The sequence below is a fragment of the Camelus ferus genome, chromosome 30 (assembly GCF_009834535.1).
Source record: "Camelus ferus isolate YT-003-E chromosome 30, BCGSAC_Cfer_1.0, whole genome shotgun sequence".
Classification (NCBI taxonomy): domain Eukaryota; kingdom Metazoa; phylum Chordata; class Mammalia; order Artiodactyla; family Camelidae; genus Camelus; species Camelus ferus.
The window spans coordinates 7,359,274-7,375,158 of NC_045725.1; the positions used below are offsets into that span (position 1 = coordinate 7,359,274).

Genomic DNA, 15,885 nt, shown 5'->3' on the forward strand with positions numbered 1-15,885 from the left:
ATCATCTTTCAAGTACCTACAAAAAAAAAAACAACCCACTTATGTGGCATTACAATGCCAGGACCTAGAACAGTTCCTAAATGATTTAATTAATGAGAAATGTTATCTTTTGGGGTTTTTTTTCTTCGATTTATATATTTTCAGCTTTTATTCTATTGTTTTGGATTTTAATATAGGAATACCAATATGGGATATACAATAACTATTTGGAAAGCTAAATCACAGATAGGTATTTAAGAACTATTTGGTACAACTAGATGAAAAAGAGTTTGAGTAGAATATGATACTTAAAATAGGCTACTTATTATATTCAAAATTGGAATAATTGGACTAAATTTCATAATGCATTTTGGAAATGTATACCAAAAGTTTTAACATTCATGTTTTGTAATGTCTGAAAGATAATATCAAAGACACATAAAACCTCTTTTTGCACAAATATTTTTCATTACGTTCACGAAAAAGTCAAATTGACCTGAATGGTTACTGAAAGTTGTATGTTTAATTACAGTCCATCACTCTGATAGAACATTCGGCAGACATTAGAATGTTTAATTAGATTTCATTATGCTGTTTTACGATATTTAACTCCAGAAAAAAGGCTCACGGTAAGTAAGGGGTGACATTTCTGATGTAAAATAATATATAAGGAAAAAGAAAAATAACACCAAAATCCTGGTGGAAGTATTTTTTTAAGGTTTTCCTATTTTCTGAATTTGTGTTAAACTTTTATAAAATTTACAATGAAAAAGAAACGAACTTTGAAGTTACCTGTAAGGATGTTGTGAATGCGGTGGAAAAGGTGTAACTCAGGCCTTCACAGTCTCTCATCTGGGCGCCCCAGAGACCTGGCTGACATCCAGGTCTGATTATATCGCCCACTTGACAAATCCCTGACCAGCTCTCAGTGCCCAGAGTAGCACATAAACCCTCCTTAATTTCCTCTGTCGTATCACCTCCTTCCACAGTGATCCTAGACTTTAGTTCAACCCTGAACCTTTTAGTTTTCAGGCCACAAAAGACTGGGTTCGGTGGCAGGGCTGGTGCTCATGTGATTTGTTTCTTTCCCATGCCTTTGCTCACATTCTCTTTTCTCTGGAACGGACCACCCTGCTACTCCTAAAATCCTGTAAAACCGGCTTCTTAAACTCTAACATTCTTATGAACCACTTTAGAATCTTGTTAAAAATGCCAATAATGATCCAGTCGGTGCCATGCAGGGCTCCAGACTTTTCTACTTCTCAAGTCGCCAGATGATACTGATGCTGCCGGCCCCGGGAACACACTGAGCACGGGTCAGTACAACTGCCCTGTCTCGAATGATGTAGCTTTCCTGCCATTCTCTCTCTCTGTTTTTTTTTTTTTTCCCCCTTGAACTTAAACTTACCAGACTAAATTATAATAGTTATTTTCTATCTCCTGTAGATGGTGAGCTTCTTGCAAATGCTACGGATACATATACACACAGGCACACACTTTAACCTTCCCTGCCCCTGCTCCTGCGCCAGATCCCAATCTCCATCTACCCCCTCCCCCAACCCCCGGCCACCACGCAAGGACATACAGTGTATCCTCTGGTTTCTTTTTCTCTTTGGTCATTTCCATCACTGGCTTTGTACCGACTGTGCTTTCTGCCTAGAACTTTCTTTCAACAGTTATCTGAATGATTAACTTTCATTAACATCTTGCATGTAATTTATTCAAATCTGAGGCCAGACACCATACTTAATATTGCAACCTGTTCCTAAAGCAAAAACATTGTTCTTTGCTTTTTTCTACCAGTTCTATGACTTATATATTAATTGTCTCGGTCTCTCACCACTGGAATGCAAAATTCATTTTATTCATGCATAGGTTTCAAGTGCTTGGAATAGTATCTGCATTTTTTTCTTTAAATGGATACTGGATAGGCTGAAGCAACAGATGCCCTTCCACTTTTGCTAAATATCTTTGCCAAAAAGCAGGCTGTAATTGGAAAATTTCTATACCAATAGTATCTTCAAACTTTCATGTGCCAGATAAATCCAATTCAATATTTACTGTTGAGTACAGAATAATTGCTTTGTTCCTATTGCGACTCTGGTAAGATCCCAGCCAGTCTGGCTGAAATCTGGGTTGATACCCAAAAACTTACGATTCAAGAAAAATAGGTATAAACCATATATAATAATCTGATCAGACTGGCAATATAATAAGGATAGTCTAAGACTTGCTGACATGGAGACAGTGACTTCAGCCAAAAAGGAGTTGTGATTCCTGAAAAATATTAATCTCCATCACTGAAAAGAATGGAAAATGAAATAAGAAAAGACTAGAAAAGGAAGGCCCTGTTAGATGCTACAGACAAGAGCCCATAAACTCACTTTTATCATAGATCCTTGTCTAAATCTAACTGGAAACCACTGACAATAAGTTCTGATACATCTTTTCTATTAGCAACTGAGCAGGACCCATCCCTGTCCCAGAAATTGAAGTGCCATGTTTAGCATCGGCTATTCTGGCAACTCCTTCTGGCCAGTCAGCTCCAACTCTGCTCCAGGGCGTCCGCAGTGGGGAGCCTTTATCGTCTCTTCACTTCGGAATCTGATTAAAGTAATGAGGAGTGATGGCACAAATGCAGGTAAGCGTCCTGTTCACAAGTCCCCTGAACCCAACTCACGTAACACAGAGCCTTTGTAAGGAGTAAGTGAGCGTGACAGCTTGCTGACTTCAAGTGATTAGTACAGACTAATTTTGCACAGATATTTTTAATTGGAAGTGAAATATTCTGAACCATTTTATTTAGGATTATAGCACAATATGCTCTTCACCGGAAAAAAAAAGTCACAATCACTAGGAGAATTTTACTAAAACTGCCTGGTGCTCTGATGGAAAGTGGTTGCCTTTGGAGAAGTTTGCTGAATATACAGAGTGTGCTCCACGATTCTACACATTTTTCAATGTCAGAATTAATTTCACACTTTTAAATATAGTATCTTATTGCTACCTATATGGAAATTATTGGACAAATACATATTTAATGACTCCAACTAATTCTAAGATATGCAAAATTAAAATGAGATCTCATCATTAACTGGGTAGAAAATGTCCTGTGGTCTTGTGATCCATGGTAAGTGTGATTTATCAGAATTACTTACTAGTTTCCTTACTGACCTTCTTTCTAAATACACGTCATTGAACTTCACAGGACTTTCATGAAACTGGCTGCTAAATTTCTTCCAAGTACTTTCCGTTTAAAGTGAGTAGCTTTATTGCCTACCAGACAATTGTTAAAATGTTTAAGAACTGTTAAACAAGCAAGCACTGTATAAATATTGCTGAAGTAATTTATCGAGCATTGAGATCTATAAACTAAATTTTCTAAACGGTAGCAATGTGATTGTTACAGTTACTGGGTTAATGAAACTCCTGTGAGTATATCTTGGTTAAATAACTGGGTCAAATTCTTTAGAGCAAAAGGAATATATTTTGCCTATAAGTGAATGGTCTAACTGAGTTATTCTATAAAGAATGACACGAGGTTCAAGTTGGAGAGTTTCCCACTTTAAAACAGCTATATTTTGGGAAAACTGGAGACAGTTTTTCCTAAGTGGACTTTACAGTGAATGCAAAATAAAAATTACATTCCCAATGATCTGAATCAATGATTTCCCCTGAAGTCCTTATTGTCATCTTAAAGACAAAAAACAAAAAAAAGCCAGAATAATTTTTCAAGTGGCTGTGTTTTAGTGCCAGTTTTTCTTTCACTTTGGGAGCACATGTGGATAAATCTGATGAAAGTAAGAAGTGAAGAATTAGAAAAGAATAAATTTGGGGAATTAATGCTTCCTAATTTCAACACCCACTAAAACTACAGTTTTAAGACAGATGTTTAGGTCAATGGAATAAAAGTATATCTAGAGTCCAGGAAAAAAAACTGTTACATTTAGGGTCAACTGGATTCGAACGTGGATGCCAAGACACTTCAATGGGCAAAAAATCCTCTTTTCAACAAATACTTCCAGGACAACTACATATCCACAAGCAAAAGATTGAACTCTAGCCTCACTTCATTTATAAAAATTAACTCAGAATGGATCACAGACCTAAATAAAAGATCTAAAACTAGGGAACTCTAAGAAAATGTGAAAGTACATTTTCATAACATTGAATTATTCAGTGTTTTTTAATACAAAACACCAAGAGCACGAGCAACGAAAGAAAAAGTAAAATAATTGGATTTCAATTTAAGTTTTATCCTTCAAATGAAACTATCAAGAAATTGAGAAGATAATATACTTAATGAGAGAAAATATTTGCAAATCATTTATCCAAGAAGGGACTTACACCAAGAATACCCAAAAAACACAACTCAGCAGTTTTTTCAAAAATGGGCAAAGGACCTGAATATATGTCTTTTTCCCAAGAAAATATACAAATGGCCAATTTTAGTACATGAAAACACGATCAGCATTATTAGTCATTAGGGAAATTCAAATCAAAACCACAAGAGATAGATACAGCCATCCTCGTGGAGGACAAGTGGTAATAGAAAAGATGGACTCTGACAAGTGTGGGTGAGAATGTGGAGAAACTGGAACCCTCAAACATTGCTTGTGAGAGTATAAAATGGTGCAACTACTTTTGAAGAGTTGAGTAGTCGTTAAAAATGTGAATGTAAGGTTACCATATGATCCAGCAATTTCAAGGGAAATAAAAACACCTACACAAAAGCTTGTACATGAACGTTCACGGTAGTGTTACTCATAGTAGCCAATGAATGCAAACAACCCAAACACCTGTCAACTGAAAAATGAAGAAAAATATGGTCCAACAATACCATGGAATACAAAGAATGAAGTATTAATCCCTGCTAAAATGGGGATGAACCTTGAAAACATACTAAATAAAAGAAGCCAGTCACAAAAGGCCATATATTCTATGAGTCCATTTATATGAGATGTCCCAAAACAGGTAACTCCAGAGACAGAAGGTGGATTAGTGGCTGCCGAGGGCTAGGGGTAAAAGAAGAATGCAGAATGACTGCTGATGGTATATGGTTTCTTTTTGAGATATTGAAAATATTTTCAAATTAGGTTTTAATTGTTGGGACAACTCTATGATTTTACTAAAAACCAATGACTTGAACACTTTAAAACAGTTTTATAGTACAGTGAGATCGCCATGATGTAAAAATAAACAGACAATAAAAGTAAATATGACATATATTTCAGTTGCTATAACGTTTATATATTAAGCCAGATCAAGATTAATTCTAGGGTGTCTTCAAAAGAATTAAGTCAATTGAACATATCCAGTGATTCCAAAGCTCTTAAGAATATCTTAAGTAACTGTATCACTTGAATCTAGAGTATTTCATTGCTTTACCTCTATCTAATGAACTTGTGAAATACTTTAAGAATTGGATGGACATTGGTGCCTTCATAAGTCTAAAAATTACTGGTATTGCTTTAAGATGCTCTAGATAATCTGAAGTGACACTACTGATATTTATATACAAAGCATGCTGTTAAACAGTTGATTTCTATCAGAGCTATTTTCCTTTTCAATAAATTAAACCAGCACTGTGGTCAGTGGGAACTAAGTACTTAACATCCTACAGCGCTGATGATTCTTAATTTGTGCCCGGAGGGACTAATACCGAAGACTTGTTCTGGGTGCCATAGCAACTGCAGAATCAAAGCAATGATGTGATGAGGCAAGTTTGTAGATGAGACAACACTTCAGGATTCCACTGGGTCACCTGGGGCAGCAAGATTGCAAGTGTTTCTGCTGTGGCGTCTTGATAAGGGACACTTAATTGGTGTTAATTTTATCCAAATTAAAGCAACTATAGAGCACCTCTTTCCATAGAGTAGAATAGTCCCATGGAGATGTGTGATAAAGTGCGAAAGGTGTGTGATTTGTAACTAGCATCTCCCAAGGGTTTTGATGTGGCTCTTTATTAAAACTGACTTCAAGTTGCATTAACCTGACCGATATGCTGAAGTGTCTGTGCAGAGAATGAGGTCTTGTCCAACATCAAAGCAAGACAGAATACTGTCAAATATTAATTTTCATGACAACAGCACTTGTATTCGATCAGCACATGGCACGCACACTAGCACATTCCTCTGAGACTGAATAGTGGAGAACACTGACAGAGCACCCAGGGAACGGGCAGCCTTCCCTCCCCTATTTTATTTCACTCAGTTAACACACAACAGATGTCTGCCTTCAGAGGGAAGCTGTTTAAGAGCAGTGGGCTAAGTGCCTCTTTGCCTTTGGATATTGGAATGAATTCCAGCATCATGAAACTCGGCGCAAGAAATGAAATTGCCATTTTTGTCCCAAATTACAATTTTATCACAGGTCTCGAATCACCAGGCTAAATCTCCAACTAATGTTCAAGATGGGTATAAAATGCCCTGTTTCTCATCATTTTAACCAAAAGAAGAGGAAATTGCAGCAACAGTCACAAAAATGCAAAGATGAAAACCCAAAGGAATGTAAACATTAAGAACAAGAGAGTTCAGTAAAAGACTAGTCAGCTTTACTTATTGTAACATGATTTGGAAATTCTTCCTCATGGCTCTGTGCCCTGAAAATTCAGCCCAGTTATTGAGACAGTGCCTGTCACTCCCAGCCAGCTACACAGGTGACAATCTACTAGTGAGTCAGAGAAATCTGCTTCCACAAAGATACGGTGAAACCTTCATAAAACAGAGGAAATGGCACTCTTATTAAAAACCACAGGACCTGCATCCAAGAAACCAAAAACAAAGGGAAAACAAATTAGGAACTAAGGGAATATTTAAAAACCAACAAGCTTAAGCTATGATCGAAACAGATACCCCAAATTAGAAAGAGAAGCAATGCTATTTTGAAATAAAATTCATAAGTAGAGAAGAAAAAGTCTTCAAAAGATGTTTTATAAATAGACCATAAAAATACAGTATGAGATATAAATTGAGAGGAGAAATAAATGATATTTTTATGATTGGCTTATAAGGACTAATGCTTAATTTCCCACAGAACAAAAGGAGGGTGTCATAATCTAATCTTTTTTTAATTTGGAAGAGAAACATTAAGTGTCTAAAAAGGACTACAATGATATGAGGGCTAACTAATGATAAAAGGAAGAAGTGTTTTCCTCTGATACAAATATCTTTCCAGATTACAACTGGTATCTTAGCTCTTTCTCCCCTGTGTGTGACTATGGTCGTGCCATTTACCTACTCAAACCTCAAATTTCTGTAATTACTGTAATTATAGTACCTAATTTCAGGGTTATAGTAAGACTTACATGAGGTAACATAATTACATTAATTTTTATATTAATAAATTACTGTCATAATAGCCAACAGTTACAAGTTTATAATAAAGATTAAATATTATAACATTATGTTGAATACTGGAACATTCCATTAAGCACTGAACATTCAATCTGAGACCTAGGTAGATTAAGTCTGCATAATTATCATATTTTAAGATACAGTTTCTTTACTTTCCTCAAAGGTTTCATTATATCAACTCCACACATTTTGGTGGTTGAATTTATGTAATTCCACACATTATTCATTTTACAGATGAGAAACAGATAACCAGAGAGGCTAAATGTTGCCAGCAGTAAATGCACACATCAGAGCTTACTTCCTGATCTGACCCCAGGCCTTTATTTTGCCCACTCTACCAGACATTGTGTCAAATATTCAGAAACTAGATTGAGTTTATATTTTTCACTTGCCTTTTCTAACACTGCTGAGTCATGTTTACAGATCAGAAACATATTACTTAAAGTATGTCCTGCATCTGTATCTTTTTTCACTCAGCATGATTTTTAAGATCCCTCGGCATTCTGATGTGTTTCGAAGTCTGTACAGTAACCCACGGTGCACATCCTTAGATGGGATCCATCCAGCCTCCCCATCACCAAAGGCCCAGACGCGGCCACCTCTCAGCCCCCAGGAATAATCCTGCATCTGATACCCTGTACCTGTCCCCTTATTCTGTGTGAGAATCTCCCTGGGATGTGGACCAGGTACAGGGTTAACAGAAATGAAAACATGTAATTAAACATGTACACATAAAACAGAGACCATAATGTGCAAAAACACATTTGAACCAAAGATCTCCTTCAAACGGCTGCACTTGGAGAGAGGGGGATGGGAGTGGGATGTCAGTGTAAAAGGGAATAGAGAAATAAGGAGAAGGGATTTGCATGAAGGATGAACGGTGCCAGCAAACAAGTGCGATTAACTCAACTCAGCACCAGAACACCAAGGAGGAAAAGAAGAAATATTCTTTGCTGAGTTGCCTATTGCCAGTTTTTTTCCTGAGGTTTATATCACTTCCACTTTTCAGAGCATAAATGAGTGGAAAGAGAACTGATGAGGAGAGGGATTAAACGATTAGATATCATTCAAAAGAAAAAATACATACTGTAAAAGTTAAAGGATGGTGGTCTAAAAATGTTGCCTAGAGTTGAGAGAGGAAAAACTAACAATGGAGCATGCTCTAAACCTGCCCTGAACCCCACCAGAAACAATGTAGGTGGGTGGTAAAGGAAGAACAAGATCATGATAACTGATTGCAGGAAATGGTGCCCTTCAAGTCATCCACGGAAAGTGGGACAGAATTGTTAGGGGGATTTAGATTAGCTGAGTACGGAGACCAGGTTGCTGGACTTCTGCTCACGGTGTCCTGCTATCACCTCTTCTGTTCAGGGGCATCTGAGACAGCTCTACTGAATGCTGGCACAGACTGGGCTGGTCCTAACTGTGCACTCCAGTCGGGGTGTCAGACAACAATTTTTTTTTTTTTAAATACAGTAATTACAACTAGCCCTTAAGCACTGGAAGGAAAAGAAACATGGCAAATTGTTTCTGCTGCACCCTGTGAATACCACCATCTTGACATTTATTTTGCTACATTTAACTAAATACACCTGTTTGAATATCCCCTGCCATACTAAAAACCTCTTCTTGGGAAGAACTCAAATATATTCTCACATATAACCTCTAACATAGAGGTTAGGAAGTAATACATATTAAATGAACTGGGCTGGCTTTTACAGTGCAATTCAGATCCTGGGTCTGGTGTCCCCAGGTGAACCTGGCTTCTTATTTATTTTTAACCTTAACCTGAAACACTTACCACATCTTTTTCATAGATAAATGTGAATTTCAGTCTATCGCTCTTCTCACAGTCTTAAAATTAGCAAGGTGTAAATTGAGATTTCACCAAATTGTATTTAGGGCTAGGAAAGGATTTCTGTGTCCTTCCAAAATAAAGGCTTGTTTAAAAATCAGCTGTTAATTTGGATAATTCATGTTCTGTAGGTTTAAACAAAGTGTCTCTCACATTCATTATTGCTGATGATACCAGACTTTTTAAAATATTCACCTTTTTGACACCAGAAGCATTAAAATGTGAGGACAGAATTAGCTAAGCTGTAATAAGGTGATAATTGCTAAGTGTAAAGCCACACCGCCAATGCATTTAGCAAAACACTAGCGCTTTTAGTGTGAAGTTACACGGCTCAATCGTATCTTATTCTTTCCATCTGTTTAAGTAACTCTTCATCTTTTGAATTTTCCTCAAAACAAGAAGACAGTATCAATTAGCTTTGCACATTACCATGCTACAGATACAGGGTACAGCGGAGTGAGAGGCTCACTTCTGTAGCAAGCCATTTTATTTACACCCTGCTGATAAAATCTGTTATCATGAATACATGTGTTCAGTGGGGCCAGAATTATGATTGTGAGTCTCAGTGGTGGCAGCCTTTTCTCATGAGACCAGTGGTTCTGTATTTCACTAGACATTAGAAGCATTTGGGAAGCTTTTTAGAAATACTCGTGCACCGGCCCCACCGCTAACACCTGATTGGACTACTGGAAACGAGGCTTGGATATTAGTATTTTTAAAATCTTCCAAAGCATTTCTATGGTGCAGACAAGTGAGAAAAATCATCGAATTAGACTTTGACCCTTATGTTGGGAATGTATTTTATCCATCTCTGTATTCGATGTAGAATTGTACTGAGCGCTTAGATCAATCAATCTTAGTTCAGTGAAGAAATCCATGAGTTACTGAAAACATGAATGTCACCTCAGTTTGGTGGTTCTTCCTTTCCTTACCTTAGAACTTTTATTTGTCAATTATTATACGCGAACCCATCATCTGCTGCTTCGTTTGCGAATTACAGGCATCAAAGACCTAGAAACTACTTGACCTCTGATTTATATCTTTTAACACAAACACTGAATATTTTCAAAGTCCTCTTATTAATAGAAGCTATTATGAAAATTGAAATAGAGAAACAAGAGTAGGTATTGAGTTACACTAAGGGAAACCAGTTGGGCCCACTGTCGTCCTTCAAAGTCTGGCCCCCACTTCTGGGCTCTTAGATGTCTGCCTGTGATCCCTCTCAGATAAAGTTCATTCTTTACTGGGTGTGTTTCCTCTGACAAACCAATAGCTGCAGGTAATGCCTACCTTTATCAGAGTCAAACCCCACCGCCCTTCACAGACCCTAAACCTCTGACCTCACCTACAAGCAACCAGAGACTTGCCGACAAGCCGATCCTACCTGATGAAACACCCCAACAACCGGCCCTCGGAGCTCATGCAGGCACCCCTCGCCTGGTGGCCCCTGTTGTCTATGGCAGTGCACCCTGATAAACACCTTTCTATTCTTATACTTAATCTCTGGTAAATTCTTTTACCAGCCCGTGTGTCACTGGCTCACCAACCGGCCATCCCGTTGTACCACACAACAAAAATAGTTTAACAAAAGGGAAGAGACTGAAATTGAAAGTAAATCCGATTAACAGCCCAGCAAACTGAGTGATTTAAGCTCAGCTTTATAAACAAATCATTTGAGTTTTAACTTACTTTCACATCAGTTAAGATGCAGTTAAGATTTTGCATTTATCATGAGTCAACATTTCCATGATTTGACCTATCATTGCAAAGAATAGAAAATTGGTAATTCTGTATATACCATATTATATTCATATCCTTTAACCAAATAATTCCACTTAGAAAACTTTTTTTTCCCCACTGGGCAAAAAAGGTCTCTACAGAAGACCATTGAACAACTTGGGGGTTAATCAGCCTATAACTAACTTACAGTCGGCCTTCCCTATCTGCAGACTCAAACAACCATGGACTGTCTACGACGGTAATATTTGCTATCGAAAAATATATTTGTATCAGTGAACTTGTGCCATCCCACGTTCAAACCCACGTTGCTCAAGGGCCAACTGTACAACAAAGTCAAAGTAGAGTTAAGTTGGGGAAGAAAAATAAATTTATATCCAAGCAGATAAAGAAATTTATATCCAAGGAGATACACCACATCTTGAAATACCAACTATGAAAAGTACATATCAGCCTGAAAACTGACTATGGAAACTGATAAAGCAGAATGTATTATTTGCAAATACTGACTGCTATTCTGCACAAAATTGCCTAGGAATTTAAAGTCAATGTACTAAGCCACATGATACAATGGTGAGTGATAGTTAATTTTTTCAATTTATTTTTTCTTCTTTATGCGATATGATAATTGCTTTATAAAATTTAAAATATTCTTTGGCAAACCATGTCTCATTCTGTCTTTAGTCTTCCTGAGACTAGCTGTATAGTGTGGAGCACCCTGTGTCTTAGTAGATTATGCTCCTCGCTTCTTAGGTACTGGAGGCATCAGCTTGTGAGTTTCAGTCCACATCCGTCTCTACCCACTTTGCTTACTGCATTATTACATTATTCATTAGACTGTTCCTACTGTATCTATTAAAGTGGGTCGTATTTGGCATTTTAAGGGATTACATGTAATGGTTCTTACGGTAACTCTCAATAAATTTTGCCATCTACTCTATACAATCACAGAAAGACGTCAGAATATGAAAAAGATGTTTAACTTCTAAAAATTAATCAGTTAGATTTTTATGTAAATTGGAAAGCACTAACAAAATTTTTTAACTTGCTCATTTCTCTAATCAGACCTGAGTTTTCTCTTAGGAGCCCCCAAATATCTATTTCTCTCTACAGTATAGAGGATTAATATCTCATTTTCATTTATTTAAAATCTGTTGGCTTATGGGAGTTAGAAATTTTGTATTTGACATTTCCAATTAAACCGTAATTTCAGCTAATTGCAATTTGAAGAATTTGCTACTATTAAAAAGCTCAGCAATGAAACTGATAGCATTTTCTTTGCTTCTCAATGATAGGTGAGATTATCATGTTGACTGCTATCTAATGCAAAACCTTATTTCCATGAGGGATATTTGCATTCCTAGCCACCAAAAAAGAGTAATGACCTTGAATCTGAGAAAAACTGAAAACTGACAGCTACAATCCAGATTATAATACCCATATGAGTTGATAATGCTTTGGCCCAATCTTGTCTTATGATCAACTGATTGGATATAGAGGTACAGAACATTAAAATATTTTGTGTGTTGTACATATACTTCAATGCACCTATTTTTAAGCTTTAAAAATCCACAGATTGCCAGCTTTTCTGACTGAAGCACCGTTCCTTTCTACAGACACTTGCCTCTTGATGGCCGGCTTTTATGAGCGGTGAGCAGCTGAACCTGACTTCAGTGACACACACACTCCCTCACTCATTCATACTCTCACACGCAATATAACACAGCCCATCCTCGTGGTCACAAACTGCTTGTTTTTCTCCCTTCATTCAAAATTTTTCACCCTTTCCCCATAACAAATTACCCAAGCAAATTTCCAGTCACAGCCTAGGTCTCAAAGATCTCATGATAATACCGACATCAGAGCTCAGTATGTCTTCTCTTGCTCAATGGAAATCTATGTACTCAAAAGGCAAGTAATCTACAAACCCCCCAATAGACACTCAGTGTGCTACAGTGAAACTAGAATAAGAAAAGTGCGATAAAAAACTTCCATGTAGAAGAGAGAAATAGAAAATATTTATGAACTCTAACTTGGCAGGTGTTGCAAGGGGCTCCTATTCTGTTCCTGGACAATGCTCCTTTATTTGGCCCGAGTTCTGCTGCCTGAGAATAGTGGCCTAATCTGCAGTTTTCTATGGTCCTTGGCTTTGTTCTCTAGGTGGTCTGATTTTTATTATATTCCGTAAGATAGTCCATCATCTGAGCTACTTGCAGCTATCTTGAATTTGTGACAAAATCTCATTCTCTTCTCCCTGTGCCATTTTGTTCAGCCTCAAGGATTTATAGAAAATGACCCTAATTAAGAGTTTTTAACAACAGACTTGGTGGTTTGATTTGATCACTGATTTGATCCTTGCCTAAAAGCTCCACCTTAATTGATGTTTATGTTCAAAGCATCCTCAGTTTTATGTATTACCATTTGCAAATGAAAACCAGACCCTGGAAGTTACAGAACTGCTTAAATTTCTGTGTTACCTTATGTATTTCTTTGAAAACACAAGTCTTTTCTGAGTTTATCTTTCTTTTAAGCCCTTGTCAGATGCACCGATAGCAAACAAGAAATACTAGCTACACACCTCCTAAAAACCACAAGCTCATTCTGCACATCAGCTTTCCAAGGTGTTACAGGAAATAATGTACTAAACTTCTCAACACTCCATTACAATGGGCGGCCCCCATTCTAAGCTCCAGTAAGTCTTCTTACCACCTGCTTCTGGCACTGGAGCCAATGTAATTTCATATAATTTTAAAATGTTGTTTTGTTTGAATAACCGTACCAATCAGTTTAGCTAAGTTTTCCTATAGCAACGAACAAATACCACAAGAAATAGTTGTTTTTTTTTCACCCACATGGATCCATTTGAGTCAGCAAAGGCTCTGCTCCATACCCTTTTCACTACAGAATCCATGCTGAGAGAATAAAGTCTGTATTGGACCTGCTGGTGTCCCGACATGAGACGGGGCAGAAAAGGAACATGGGAAAAGGGGCGGCCGAGCCCTCCCAAAGCCCCAGATGCCTGATGGTAAGTGGCGCACGTGGTGTCTGCTCAGCAGGCTGTGGCGAAGCCATCGGCACACGTGCCAACGCTGATGACGATGATGGGGGAAGGATGCTTCTCCTGCAGGGAGGGGCAGTAGCATAATAGACCACGGCCATTCTTAAATGCATGATTACATGGCTGAGTCAGATCTTTGGGATCTGATACCTCATTAGTCCTGGAACCCTGCATAATATCACAATTTTCCTTCCCAAGCCTGTGTTGGCAACCACAGAGGTTTACTTACCACCGCCTCCAACAAATACTTACATATCAAAACTGTTCACAGGAATAATGGTTATAAAATAAAAACCCAGAACCGTCCTCTCGAGCCTTCCTACCTTATTGCTTTTCTGACTTACACTTCCACAGCCCAGCCTCACTGCACGTGAACATCATTAAAAAGTGCACCTGTGTCTCCATTAACAGACACGTCAGCGCTAATACTATCAGGGGACAATGCCTGAGCCCTCACTGGTCAAGTGACTCTATTTTCACGTGATGTTATTAGATAAGAAAATCTGGTTTGCTTGACTGGAAAGGTTTTGACGAAAATTAAATCTTAAAATGTGGAATATGTCCTGTTATTGAATTACCCCTGGGAAAAACAGTTCTGTTTTCTTTTTTAAATTTCTGACTGTTTGGCATTATCTGGAAACAGTCTTTCTAGCCAAGGAACTAATTACTTTTGCCTCAAAAGTTGTCCAACAGGAGCAGATGTGGTGCCTGGAACACCGATCGGAAGTAACTGCTGCGCATGGGGTGACTGTCGCTATCACGGTGACGTTTGAGGCTCTGTTTCTTTCAAGAAAAATCTCTGTTGTTGGTAACTGCAGCTGAATCATACCTCCCTGTGGCAGGTGCGCCAAGGCATCACACCCAGACTTCGACCTTCCAGAAACCTCTTAAGCATGCCATAGACCATTAGCAAGTTGACCTCACCCCACAAACAAGATGCCTGCACTCCTAACACCAGAGAGCCCTGAGGAGAGTATGTGTCACAACATATATCATGTTTCTCCACTATACAGGAGTAAAGCTTAAAACACCAAATTTTAATTATACCACGCCCCCTCCCACACACACACTCACAGGACCAAGCAGAAACGTATTTGGAGCTTTAGAGAACAACTTTAAAAATGCACTCTCAGCCCCGCAAAGATGAGTGCGTTGTCTATGTAATGTTTTCCCTCTTCCCTTACACTTAGGTTTTTATTGATTTTAGTTTTTAAAATGTGAAGATTTTAATCTCAACGAACGCCATATGATAATAAAACAAGAAAACTCTCTATCTGTGCTCCTAAAGGTGACTCTGAATCTATCCAACACATGCTCTGTTGATACGGTACCTTGTCTTCTGTTTGGTGGAGCCCCTGTTTCAGTTCTTCCACGCGAAGTCTCAGTTTCCTGACTTCGGCCTCACTTTGCCCCATGAGGTGGTGTGCATGGGCCAGGTCTGCTGTTTTTGCCTGGTGCTGTCTGCTTAGCTCATGGTAGGCGTGTTGAAGGTCCAACAGTTCCTTTCAAAAGAAAACAGGGATTTCGTTATTTATAATTTACTCTGATAAAGTCAGAAGAATGGCAACTTCTTCTGACAAACTAGAAAAGCGTCTTAGGAAGAATTCAGAGGAGACATCTCTTCTTCTGGAACTCTACACTTCTGCAGTTAAATAATTATATAACATAAAAGTGGAAGCACGTCACTCTGAGTGGAAGATGCATTTGCGTGTGGCTAAAATGGCTGAAACACAACGTGACTCTTTATGTGCTTGAGGGAATGACCCATTTTTCATGTTATGCAAATTGAGTTTTTATGTATGCTTTCCAAAAAAGGAAACCTCAGATCCATAAATGGAGAATAAAGTAAAATAAAAAGAATTGCAAGAAGAATTGTTTATCTGTGAAATCAGCATAAGAAC

The 15,885-nt window shown here is 38.0% G+C and overlaps 1 protein-coding gene across 2 annotated transcripts in view; it reads right to left on the reverse strand.

Moving 5' to 3' along the window:
* The window catches only part of CCDC102B (coiled-coil domain containing 102B), a 186,156-nt gene that overhangs the window by 21,856 nt on the left and 148,415 nt on the right, over window positions 1-15,885 (reverse strand). For both annotated transcript variants that reach the window (XM_014565855.2, XM_032470648.1), the window contains exon 7: window positions 15,316-15,486. In XM_014565855.2, coding sequence (XP_014421341.2) covers window positions 15,316-15,486 — 171 coding nt within the window. The remainder of the gene's footprint in view (window positions 1-15,315; window positions 15,487-15,885) is intronic.